The sequence below is a fragment of the Aquila chrysaetos genome, chromosome Z (genome assembly GCF_900496995.4).
Source record: "Aquila chrysaetos chrysaetos chromosome Z, bAquChr1.4, whole genome shotgun sequence".
Lineage (NCBI taxonomy): Eukaryota > Metazoa > Chordata > Aves > Accipitriformes > Accipitridae > Aquila > Aquila chrysaetos.
Window position 1 is genome coordinate 8,144,152 of NC_044030.1, and position 13,486 is coordinate 8,157,637.

General features: G+C 39.7%; 1 protein-coding gene across 1 annotated transcript; it reads right to left on the bottom strand.

Moving 5' to 3' along the window:
- Positions 1-171: 171 nt before the first annotated feature.
- CCDC125 (coiled-coil domain containing 125) lies at positions 172-13,432 on the bottom strand. Its single transcript, XM_030004156.2, has 11 exons — positions 12,772-13,432; positions 11,154-11,212; positions 9,683-9,769; positions 8,715-8,792; positions 7,899-7,984; positions 5,716-5,798; positions 4,708-4,823; positions 4,049-4,156; positions 2,343-2,514; positions 846-979; positions 172-717 (listed from the first exon to the last, which is right to left on the bottom strand). Exons 1-11 carry the CDS (start codon positions 13,040-13,042, stop codon positions 385-387), a joined length of 1,527 nt encoding a protein of 508 aa, XP_029860016.1. The 5' UTR covers positions 13,043-13,432; the 3' UTR covers positions 172-384.
- Positions 13,433-13,486: the final 54 nt, after the last annotated feature.

Genomic DNA, 13,486 nt, shown 5'->3' on the forward strand with positions numbered 1-13,486 from the left:
CCACGCGGGGCTGCCGGCGCGCCGCAGGCTCGCGCCCCGGCCCCGGCCCCGGCCTGTTCTCTTGACGTCACCCTCCGCAGTGACGCGACGCTCACCCCGGCAGGCTCGTCACCAGATAAGGCGCAGCCAGGGAAGGGGTAGGCAGAGGCGAGGGTTGAGGGTTGAGGCAACCGGCGGCTGCTTGTCTTGTGGGGAAACCACTGTTAAATTAATTACAGCTGGCTGTTTCGCCAAAGCAACAGTTGCCGCGCTATTACTGTGTCATTAAAGGCGGCGTCAGCTAGCGCACTGCCCTAGTTTGGCCCCCAGTGATGTCATCACAGGACTCTTCTAGGCACTTCCACAAGATCCCTCTTTTGAAAATAAATTTATTCCAGCAGATGGCTATGTAGAGATCACTACGGTTCCGTGGGCTTTTCCACATGGATTATTTTCGTCACGGTGCGTAGTCTCAGACGGCCAGGAGTGTGACTTTTGAAGCGTTTTTACCGGATTTTCACGTGCTTCCGCACCAGGAACTGAAGAAATACTGTTTCGAGAAGGGAGGTTTTGGCAGCAGGCGCGTACAGGGCCCGGTGACCCCCTGGCTTCGAGCTGACTCGCCAGCACGCCGCTTCCTCTATCCTGTTCCAAAACATCCTCTTTCATCTCCATTGCACGAGCTAGCATGTAACTAACCTTCCTCTGATGAGCCAGAGCCTCCTCTTTTTCATTTACCTGTACATTTATTAAAAGAGAAAGAAAATACACTAGTTTATGAGCCAAGAACAAGGCAGTCCATGTAAATCAACAGTTGTATGTGCTCCCCTAAGGACTTACGATGAATAGTTCAACAAAATACTAACCAAATCTATTAAGATCTTCAGGATTTCATGAGGATTGTCTAGGTCTTCAACCTTCCTACAGTCCACATCTGATGAGAGCAGGCCCGAGAGTTTTTGCCCCAGACTGTTCTTGTTCCCTTGTAACTTCACACGTCCTAAGGAAAAGAAAAGTACAAGAACTGTGGAATTGCCTGGGAGGAGAAAAACTACTTCGGAATAAAACTGGCATGCGTAAAACTGGATTCTGAACCATCTCCTCCAAAAGGGCAAGGCAAGCTACAGCTTCTCCCATTGTACACAGAGTGGCAGATTACTTGCATGCAGCACCACCCTTACCGTCACTTAAAGGCTAAACAGACCTTTCATCAGACCTATGGGCAAATTGAAAATAAAATTCTTTTTGCTGTATGGGAAATACACTTTGACATTCTACTTAAACAACAATTCTTGGTAATTTGGTTTTAAACAGTCAGTAGCCTGAAAAAAAAAGATTCTTTGACATAAGCTGTTTAAAAGTTTCTAAGATTTCTATACCAATTAAAATACTTTAAAATTATGAAACGTATGTATCAGGATGTAGAGCTCAAAAACAATGATGTCAGTACAGGGCAAACAGATATTCAAAATGTATGCTGCTTTAGTGTTACATCCCGAGGGTGCTGAAGGAATCTAGAAGACCCACCAAACTTCTAAGCCTGGCACCTCCACGTAAATGGCTAACACAAATGTACCCTGAAGTGCCACTCTTAAATTCTGCTATGGTTTTGATCATGACATAAGCACTTAAACACTCCTTTTTATCCTTTCTTAAAGAAGAAAAGGATAATAAGAATTCTTTCGCTTTTACAGAGTGCTTTGCAACTCACAGATGACCATGTGAAGTGTAAGAGTAATAAATACTGATGCAGATACACAGACATAATGAAAAATGGCATTGTATTTAGTTTTTCAGTGAAAGCTCAGTATATATTTTTTGCATTTCTCCTCCTTCCCTAACTCTTACATAGAGATCATTTTAAAAAAACCCAGCACATTAAACTGCTGATAGCATCTAAAATGGCCAAGCTAAACTTGCCAAATGTTAGCTTTTTGGTGCTGTTTTCATAACAAACAACTTTAATATCCAGCATGTTATTGTCATCCTGGGTAACAGCTTATTTATTCGAGCATGTTTTTACTCAGATAATACAGTTCATGAATGTGTAATAAAAAAGAGCTACATTAAAAGCCTAGACTGGTAGCTCCAATGTCCTACAGTAGTATTTATATATTCCACTTAGACACCCTTCCCTACATATGTGAAGCTTCTGGTAGAAATTCTTCAGCTACATGACACACTATTTAACGTATTTACGGTTTTGACATAACTTTGTTCCTTTTTTCTTGGCTCTTCAGAAGCCTCAGTCAGCAATTAAACCACAACCATACATTTAATACAGCAAGAAAGTCTGCCTGTGCCACTTGTCAGCCAACTTCTTTTCCAGTCAACCATTACAGATGTACAGCATGCACAGTTACCATCGTCTTTCAGATGTCTCCAGTTCATAAATTTCGTTTCCTTCTTAATCTTTATCACTTCTGCAAGCCTCAGGGCTTGGTCCTTCCTCTGCATTAGCTGCTCCTCAAATGCAATTCTGAAGGCATCTGCCATTACATAAGCTTCATCTTTACTCTTCTTCAGATTTTCAATCTGGTTTTAATTTAGAGAAAATTTAAGGTATATTAAGCAATTTGGAAGCAATAGCTGATTTAAAATGTATATTAAAAGACAGACGGAAGTCATTAACACAGTCAACCTGTAAATAAATATAATCAGGGAAGTAGTACAAACCAAATGAAGTGCTTTCTTGCCATGTTAAGAAACACATTTTGAAATGTGTATTGAAGTCCTTACCCTTCCTCCTCTATGCACGCGCACACTACCAACCATCCACACAGACAAGGTTCCAGCACTGCCTGTTTATCTCTGCACATGCAGAAGAGCTCAAGGACAGCATATGCCGGTTGGGCCAGGAGCAAAAGGAGCAAAAGAAAGGTATCTATGTCAGGTTAATAACTTTGGTACCAAAGGGACATGACAGTACTTGTTTTCAAAACCAGTAAGTCAACTGGAACTTCTGCAGTGGGACCACGAGGATGGTTACCACGTTTGCAGACTCAAATACAAATCAGAATACAAATTCTAAAACTATAGAATTTCACTGAATTAAAAAACTTAAGAGCTTGGAAATCATGTTATTGATTTAAGTGTGATGTAAATATGTAGTTTTCAGCAAGATCAGCTTCCTGACCTAGCTGGGAGAGCAGGCTTCTGAGTGCTGATGTCAATGCAAGGGAGGGGTGGAATGCACTGCCAGGCAGGAAGGAAGGAAAAGGGTCGGTGATAGTCCACGCTGACACTGTCTATACATTTATGGAGTGTGTGATAAATTCATCTTATGTATTAATTCATCTTATGTATTTGTTAATCAAACCGGTTTTGTAAGCCTTGCAGAGTATGTTCGCTTTTGCAAGGCAGTGTTAGCTCTTGCAAACAGGTGCAGTTGGAAACTTTGTAACTATAAGGTCCTGCTAAGTGAACGGGATAGCGCGGCTTTCAATGCCTAATAAGGAACTATTTTAAGGTACGCATGCTCTAAACGACAAGAAACACAGAAGAAGACTACAACCTTCGTCCCACGACCCCCGTAGCAACCAGGCGCGCAATCGCAGAAGACACTAGACAAGGCCACGTGGGCCGGGACTCTGGGCTTTAGCCCGGCAGCCACGGGCTATAAAAAGGGGACGCTAAAGGGGTTGGGTGCGTGCCTGTTGGTAGAGCAGGGACTGTCCGGGCGCCCAGCGCTGTTTTGCCTGTTTGGTTCAATAAATTTTGATTGGACTGTCCACAGGCTGGCGTATAATTTGTTGTCGCCACCCATAACAGAGTGCACATTGCTTAGAGTGTTTTTCCTTTTTTTGGATTAAAAAATATGGGTGGAAGGAAAAAGAATGAGAAAAAGAATTATCTTTTTACTAGTAAAGCTGATTGATATCATAGTTACAGTTTTATATCAGCAAAAGTTAGGGCATTACAAGCATTACAAACAAACATTATTTCTGAGAAGCATTCTTGTTTTAAGACACATTAGTTTGTGTAAGCTGCGGTAGCGTGTTTCTGGCTTTATTTGGTTTTGAGCACAAGCACCCTTCTGCTTGTTCAGATCTAAGCCAAGCAGCGTTACCTCTTGCTTGAGATGAAGAAGCTGCTTTCGAGTTACAGCTGCCATTTTAGCACAGGGGCAAGGTTGCCCTCCAGATGTATTGCAGGTGCAGGCTCCAAGAACTGCCAGCTTAAAATCCAAAACAAACCACCAGTTAAGTATCTATCTGAATACGCCACAACTAGCAAAAAAACATCCCGAAACTCCAAAGGGAGTGTAAAGGGTCAGGGGAAGCAAGCTACAAGAGATTTAGGCACAATTTCTTTTGACTCACAACCACACACATTAAATGTTTTTTTCTGCAAGATAACCTAAAGGCAAAAATTTTCAGCCTGTGTATGCCTGTGTATCCCTGCAGACCTCCTCAGAATTTTTTTTAACTCAATAAAGTAAAGCAGTAGGCCTAGGAGTTAAGAATTAAGATACAGAGAAGAAAAAAATAAGCATGCTGGCTTGTGAAAGATAGCCTGATACTCATTCTGTTTACTCTTCCTTTGCAAGATAGGAATCATGATGCACCACAAATTAGAAAACTGATTAACAGGCATGCAAGGGCATATTGTCATTAGCTAAAAATTGGTTCAAAGAAACAGTTAAATAATCAGTAAGAAAAATTTATATTTTGCATATAAACATAGCTTTGAACCAGCCATTTTGAAAAACATGCAAGTGCTACTTACTTCAAGACCTGTAAAATCTGTAATGCCACTTTTATTCAAGGACATGTTTTCCTGAACAACCTTCTGTTGTTTCACATCTAGCATTGCAAGAAATTCCAAACACTGCTGATTCAGGACTATGAAATAAAACAAGGAAAGTGATTACAAAGTCTGCTGCTCTGATTTCTTAATTTCTGAGTTTAACTATACCCAAATGAACCAGTCCTATAGTTCAAGCAGCAGTTTGGGAATACGATGAGACTATGTGGATCTAGAAACTCAGATCCCAGTTGTCCCTCCTTCTGTGTTTTCCCAGAGGTAATGACCGACTTACAGAGATACTGTTTCATATATTACTCTGCCTCAGTACTAAGTGGTATCTCTTTGTACACTTACAACTAAGACAGCTGCTTTTTTAGAATGGCACAGTATTGGGAAAATAATATCAGCTGTTTTAAAGCTTTTTTGGAAACCAAAAATACAGGAAAGGGGCTTGAGCCATCTGATCTAGCCAGACACCTGCACAACCTGCAGTTTGAAAAGCTCCACTATAAAGCCATCAAGCTGAATACTTCAAAGTTTGTACTAAGGGAATCTATGTGGGTATGTTAAAACAGAATGTCTTCAGTGCAGATTGTCATTGTAGCCGGAGCACTTGGTGGTTCCCCTGGCTGCTGTTGCCTCCTTCCAGGACACGACCAGGAGCATGGTCCGGTTGTGTCCCTCCACACCCACAGTGTCACCACACCAGGGAGATAAGGTAGGTATACTTCTTTCACACCTTATCTACTCTTTAAGCTATGCATACCTGACTTTTCCTGTCATTTAATGTTTTTTCTTTTTTGTTCAAGTGACAATGTGAGAAAAAAACAAACACAACTTGTCTGTTTAAAGAGGGCTTCTGCATATCCACTAATATCAGCTGCCAGTAACAAGAGACTTATCCCAACAGAAAGCTTCCTTCATTGCTAAATCCTGAATTATTCCTCAGAAACAGTATATTAAGAGGAATAGCTGTTGGTGGCTTACTTGTGTTTTCAGCTTTAAGAGTTTTAACTTCTTCTGTTCTCAGTTTCAAAGCTTCCTTAAGAGCTGCATTTTCACAATATATCCTACAGAAGTTAGAAAAAGGCTGTATTAGCTTCTAATAAAATACTTTAAAATGGCTACTCAAATGAAAAAAAAATAGCCTGTTAAAACATTGTATCTAATACTTCTGCAAATTAAAATTACGATTACTGGAAAGATTGAAGAAAAAAATCAAAACTGAAAAGAGTTGTGTATTTGGTTTGACAAGATATCATCCATGCAGCATTACATAAGGAGTTTCCTCACTTGTACATTTGTTTATGGAAAAAAATTTAAAATTTTTCCATAACAATATCTGTACCAATAATATGCAGTACATTGTTAGATCCAAATCTGCTAGCCAGTGGCTAATAAGCAACCTAAAACTACTCCCACCTAACCCTCTGAAGGAAGTTCTGTGTGTAGGCTTGGTCTGACTGGCACTGAACCAAGGCTAAGAAAGCAGGCTACGCCAGGCTGCCTTCTATGGAGTCACTCCTTGTTACCCAGGCTGCAGGTGGCTGGGCAGGCAGCAAAACCAGGAATCTCTGCACTCGTGCAGAGGTTTCTCTGCAACCCAGATAGTGTGCACTGTTCAAACAGGCTCCCCTTGTTCATGAAACCACACCCTCACACAACCGATTTAAATGCGCCCAAGTATGTCCAAGTGAATGTTAAAAAAAGAAAATTAAAAAAATTCATTCACATGTAAGTAGACGGTGCCAACAACTTCAGGCTTTAACAAGAGGTGAGTTTTAAGTACCACATAACCATTAGAAACACAAAGAAGTTTGTAATTATGGACCTCTGAAACACTTGCTAGAAATCTCTTCCTTGAAAGAACAAAATTGCTATTGGACATGTGACAACATGGCTCTGGTCTGAATTTTAGAAAGTAAACTTCCTGTAGTCTTAATACTGTTCCCAACAGCAGTACTTTCGAGCGTTGCAACCTGAGAACAGTATGCATTTATAATGCATTTTTCCTTGAAGTATTTAAGTATTTCCTTCTTGAAAAGTGGCAATCTGAAGTCCTAAATGTTAAAGGAATACAATTTATTTGGTGCATTTCTTCAGCCATCAGTAAATACAGCACACTGTAAATTCCTCGTTTTGTTTAAAACTAAATAGTAGCCTGAATTATTTCACTTGAATAAACAGTGGGAAATACACATTCTTCTCATCCTTGTCTCAGGTATCAGAAGACTTTTTGCAAAGCGGACTGAGCTCCTGGCTTGCAGTCTTCTGAAGCCACGTCTCTAGCTTTCAACCGTTAACACTAGTTTTGTTGCTCCAAACTACCCTGCTACACTTCCAGTCTCCTAAGTCAGCAAAGCCAAAGGGTTTTTCAAGAGGTATCCCTTGACAAGCGCAACTAAGTTAACAGGTGAACAAGACACAGTATCATAACAAAACTCTTACAAATGAACAGTTTGTAAACTTTTGGCTTATTCTTTGATTCAAAGTTTGAAAATTTTAAATAAAATTCTCCACTTAAATAATAATAATTCTGATGGGTAGCCTTCAGAGATACCATTTCTACATTTAAGTAAGTGAGCCTGCTGGTCACATTTTTCAAGGCCTGATATTGCGTTATTAGTTTAGTGCCTCTGGCATCTTCTGCTTGCCTAACCACACCTGCTGTCCATCCAGAGTAACTCTTATTTAAACAAAGAACCAGTTGATCAGCCTCTCTCAAGAGCATTCCATTTTACCTGTACGTATGCTCATACCTACAATGCAAGAAAATAAAGCAATGATTAACCAGCAAATGATATTTCCACACGCATGCACATACCATTATTTTCTATGCCTCATTTACATTTAAAGTAAATAAGGACAGTCTGGCTCCAGCTGGCTAACATAATAACGTAATAGGATGAAAATGAAAACTCAGCCTAACAAAGCTAGCCTATATACACACTAAAGAATTGAGACTTAGTAATTCTAGTAGTTTTAATTGAAAAATACAAATGTGACTAGCATGAAAATTAAATAAATATTCCCAAGTCTGAAAGGAAATTAGGAAAACACAAAAACTCCAGAAAACCTGATGAAGCAAACTTGGAACACAAGGAAGATGACATAATAGCATTTAATGCAATTAAAAAAACCCCCGAAGATACACAATGTAAGTCAAATACCTGTCATATTTTTCTGTCCATGTGTCTTCTATGTTTTTAAATCTATCCTGATCAAATTCAATTTCCCATTGCAAAATATTTATTTCCTGTGGAAACAAAAGAAACCCACAGCAGTTCATTACAAGCCTCCCATTGAAAGGAAGAAGAGGAACTGCTGGTGCTGAGTTTGTCACTGACAGAGATCTGTGTGACCAACAATGATGACAATTGATGACACTGTTAAAAATACATTTGGTGCCAGACACCAAAACCTTTCTGCATCGCTGATCTATGGATTCCAGACTCTCCTGCATTAACTAACACTTGTAGTGGCTTATGACAAAAACAAACCCATGCTGCCACATGTCCCCTTACTGTTCAGTGGAAAGGCCACACAGGAAGAGAAAAAAAAGCATAAAACTCAGTTTAACAAGGTAGCTCAATGTCACCTTCCTCCTCCTCCTCCCCATCTTCCCTATGAAAATTGGGCACCTGTTTCTTAGACTCGTTGGGAAGTTCTAGCTTAATAACTAAGAAATAGTGCAACTCACTGTGAATGACTGTGAAACTCACAACAAAGATGAACTGAAAGTACAGAAAGAACTCTAGTAACCTTCAGGTGTTATTTGTACACACTATAGCATGAAAACATGTAGATGAAAAGCATGATACATTAACATTTTCTCTTTCTATGAAAAAGGAATAAGAATACTTTCACGAAAACCTTGAGCTAATGGCAGATTTGTACCAATTTAAATAAACAGTCTGATAACCTCATACTAATAGCAGTGGACTTCTCTGGTTTTGCACAGGTGTGAAGGAAACATGCACCCTTACCTTTTCTAAAGTTCTCTTTTCTTCCTCAGTTTTCTTAAGCATTGCTTTTGTATGACTAGTGGCTTTATTAAACACTGCCTGCAAAAAAACCCACAACTGTCAAATGCTGTAAGTAAGTTTACTTAATTTGGCTTTAGCCAAATTTTCAGTTTGACATCAAGAGAAGTTCACATTCTTAGTTAAACAGGAGCGTGCAGAATTACAAACGTTAGCAACTTGCTTGTAAGTCCCAGTAAGTTCTAATTTCAAGTCACAAATAGCTATGTTGCATAACAAACTTGTGTTTCAATCCCATAATCTTTTCTATTGAAAAATGTAGCGTCATTTAAAATGAGATCATGTCTTCTTTAGGGCTTGTCCACAAAATCAGCTCTTAAAAGACTTGGTTACAACATACTTACACTTTGATCCAGGTGTAACTTACTACGAATGTCTGAGGGTAGAAACTGCAGAACTGTAAATGGGTTATGCAAGTAGGCTAAAAAACAGGAACTGATTTCTACATTATTCATTGTGATAGTGAATAAAAATACTACAAACTGTGAACAAAAGACTGACCTAACATTTACTGCATACTGTCCTCTAAGACAACAGATGGAGAAAATATCTGAAAATATCTGTGCTTTGCAGCAGAATTTCAAGCATTGGCAAAATCTATAATTTAAGGGACTGGAAAGAAGGCCTTGTTCTTTAAGTTAAATAGATAAATCCTCAAGGATCCTCAAAGATAAAATTATGAGAATTTGCTACAACAGTAAAGTCTTCTTAAATAGCCACAATAGTTCCATGCAGAAAAAGTAGTAAATCGTAGAAGCCAAGTCTGTAGACACTTGCAGGCTCAAGGCTTTAAATTGTAGCCCTGGGAAGAACTTAGGTTTGGGGGGTTTTGATGAGGAGTGGCAGGAAGATTTATTCTGTTTTCCCTCCTTTACCACTAAGTACGTAAATGATTTCTGAACAACTCCTACCATGCTCTGCAGAATTCTTAGGGCTTCATCTTTTCCTTCAAGCTGTCTTTGAGATGCTTCAAGCTCAACCTTCAAAATTTCAACTTCCTGAAGCAAAATAAAATAGGTACACTGAGTAAAAGCCAAGGTAATCCTGTTAAAATTTGACTGTAACAGCAATGTAAATTTGCCCTCTTCAAAAAACAATCTTGTCATCTTTCTAGTCTATATGATTCTTTTCTGACTGATAGCTTGCTTCCGATGAAGAAACGTTAACAGTGCACGCTAGCACAAAATCCTTAAAGAAGAATACTTGTAATTATTATTCTGTCTGTTCTCTTCCAGTGTATGTGGAAAATAAACCACTGCAGTTCTGCCTTGCTGAAGAAGTTTTATATATAAACATAGGTATGGAGTTTTAAAATAAGTAAGCAGAACAGAATACAGTTTTCTTACATATGTAGTGGCAAATATTACAAATATATACTAAAATATAAATGCTATATCAATATGACATACTATATTATACAAAATATCCATACTCTGTAGTGTGAGTATCATGTTAGGACTGTTAGATCAAAACCACTAGTTGTCCAGAACAAAACAACAACAAAACAGATTCCTGCTCCAGGTACATGCCAATCACGTCTTTGTGCAACATTCCCCCGCTTCAGAAGAAAGCAGTTTTTCAATTTCCAAGAGTTAAAAAAAAATTTACTGCTTTGTATACTTATCTTTCCTTAACCCCTTTGTAGGTCACTCAGTTTGTTCACTTGTGGTCATACCAAACTTTTTTTCATAGTTCTTCCAGCTCTATTACTTCAACAATTGACACTGAAATTGTACCTGGGAGCAGTGGCAATTTATCAGTTTTGTCTAACTGAAAATGAGTAAGGTTCCTTGATATTTTAACTTGCTGTGCACTGAAGGTTCTTCATGCTAATACAACTTGAAAATGACCTACCATGGGCTATCCTGAGGTTAAAGAACACAATGCAGATGAAGTGTGTATTTTTACAGCTGAGGTCACCCTGCTCTTTCTCCCTGGACTGATGCCAACACATCAACACATTTAACCACAGGAAAATGAAAATGTAGGCGTTAACTACCTTTGAACAAAAATGCAGATTAAAAACCCACTGCAGATTTTCAGGCCCCAAAGCTTAATAAAAAAAGAACACCTGCTAGAAAAGGAGTACAATCCTTAAAAAAGGAGTATAATCCTTTTAATGTTCTCTACGTCTTTAAAAATACCCCCCCCCCCCAAAAAAAAAAAAAAAAAAAAATCCAGAGTATAACTGCAGCTCACACTCTGATTTCCTGGCATAAAATTTAATGAGGCTTCCAACTACCACTCTAATTTCAAGTACCTGAATCCACCCAAGATTCTGGACGTGCCAAGATCTTCAGCTAACCTAACACTGTGCTTTACTTTGCTATGTTAAAAGGAAATGCACATTTCAAGAGCAGTGTACTTGGCACAGTTACTAACCTCTAGAGCTTCCCGAAGTTGTTGCTTTAGTTCTTCATTTGACACTTCAGTATTACATGCTGTAGGATTGATAGGAGATATGAAATGATGACATACTATAATATTTACAAAAGAAAACATGAGAATTTGCTTTATCCAGAAAACAGGTAACATGCAGAGGTCAATTTTCATCTTTGTGGTTTTTTTCTTCTGGAGTTAATATAAACAGATTCAAGCAATTTATAAATACTAAGCTCAAACACATTGTTTCATAGTTAAAGAAGTGAAATGGGAAAAAAGGTCAGTTGTAAAGAGGCCTAAAATAAGGACAATTATTTTAGAGTTTCCTTTAAAAATAACCCCGCAACAAAATTGCCATCTTGATTAAAAAAATAATTTCATTTTTTAGATTCTTTTCACCTTGTAACTTTCCAACAACCAAAGTCAACACAAGAGTAGCTAGCACTGTTTAGAACTAGAGGCAATTTTCAACAGATGAAGATAAGTACGGTGGTGGAGTATCCCACAAGATCCTATATTCCCCTAAACAAGCAGTTACTACTGGTATGTATCGTTGTTCTTAAACTGAGCATTGCAGAGATATGTTAAGATGCAGCCTCCTACTAAATCAAAGTCAGGTTCATGTGGACTTTAGTCATGCTTTCATGGATATTGCTGTGTGAAAGACCTAGATCTAAGACAGGCATCACACAGAGACCAGGAGAAGGACAGTGAAAACAATAGGAATTACGCTGCTCTTGTAACATCTTCGCACTGAAGATGCTGAAACCAATAAAGAATAATTACCACAGTGTGTGGAGAGGATAGTGGGGACTTGTTCTAAAGGAGAGAAATAAGCAAGCTATATGGAAATACTTCAGTCAAAATACTAAAAATGGCTAAAAATACAAGGGAAGGCAGCTAAATTGTAATGAATAGCACTGCCTATATTTGATTTTATTTACAGCAGTGTTGCCTTCACAAAAAAATGAATGCCAGCACCGGGAGAACAGAGATGCGCAGGTTCTTAAAACAACACCTTAACCTCAAAAGTATGCCAATTCACAAACTTCAACTAAATAGCAAGCAGGATTTTGAATATTTAGCCACAAGCTTTAGATACACTCTCTAGGAAGACACACTTAAACCAGGAATCCAAGCAATTCCATTCGATTTCATATATGTATTTAGAGGAAAGCAACGCTGTTCCCCACCACAGGATGCTCTTCGCTCAATGTCACTTCCAAACGCAAGACTAAGCACTTTAAAAATGGTCATTTTACACTAAGAAGGGCCACAGCCTCGTTCACTTGAAAACCAATTCTTCTATTAATGTTTTGGGAGGAAGATGTAGGAACAGAGATACTCCTCTGCTGCCTCAATGGCATCGAGCATCTCCTTTTGCAACTCCCAACAGCAGCAGACTTACAGGCTGCACCAACTAACCTGTGAGGCTGAGCTGGATCCCAGCAGGCGTGCAATGCACACGCACTTCTCAGAATCCTTCCAAGATCTCCAAAGTGTTTTGGCAAACCGTTTGAATTAAAGTTGATGATACCTTGTGAAGCAGCTGAACTGCTCAGTTCTGCTAACAGAGATTTTTCTTATGGTGAATAATCAACTTCTAAATTACTCTTACCACAGCTATTTTGTTGCGTGGAACTGGTAACAGGCTTTTTGGATGATCCGTCGTAAGAACTGTTTCGTTTTGAACCGGGAAGAGCTGCAGCATCGTTTTCTTCCACTCTCTTTGCTGACAAGAGAGAATTGCAAACCTTTCCAGATCCCTTCCTAGATCTAAATGAATAGGAGTTTTGTAAATTCTCCCCTTCATAAATGCCTCCAGGTCTTCTCCCGAGTCCGTTTCCCAGGTCTCCGCATGTCATGTCATCCTCTTCTGCTTCCTCCATCTTCTCCTCCTGGATTTTTTTTTTTGTTGGTTATTTTTTGTTTGGTGTTTGTTTTTTTTTTTTTTAACTCCTGATTGAGGGCACTTCACTTACTGGCAACGTGAGCAGTGCCTCCCGCAAAACAACGAGTTATTTTACCTAGAAAAAACAGAAAAACTCCATCGCTAAAGCAGCAAAACGTTAAAGTGAAAAAACCCGAAGCCGTCGGTGCCCGGCGGCTTCCCGTACCGGGTTCGGGCTGCCCGAGACCGCTCCCGCCGCACGGTAACACACCACAGCGCGGACAGCGGCGGCGAGGGACGGACGGACGGAGGGAGGGACGACGACACGGCGGTGGCAGCGCCTGGGTGATACCCCGGTCCCGGTGCCGGTCCCCCTCCCGCAGAGCCCCCGGCCCACCTGCCCGCCCGGCCTCGGCGCTGCCGGTCCCGCCTCCGGGGCGGG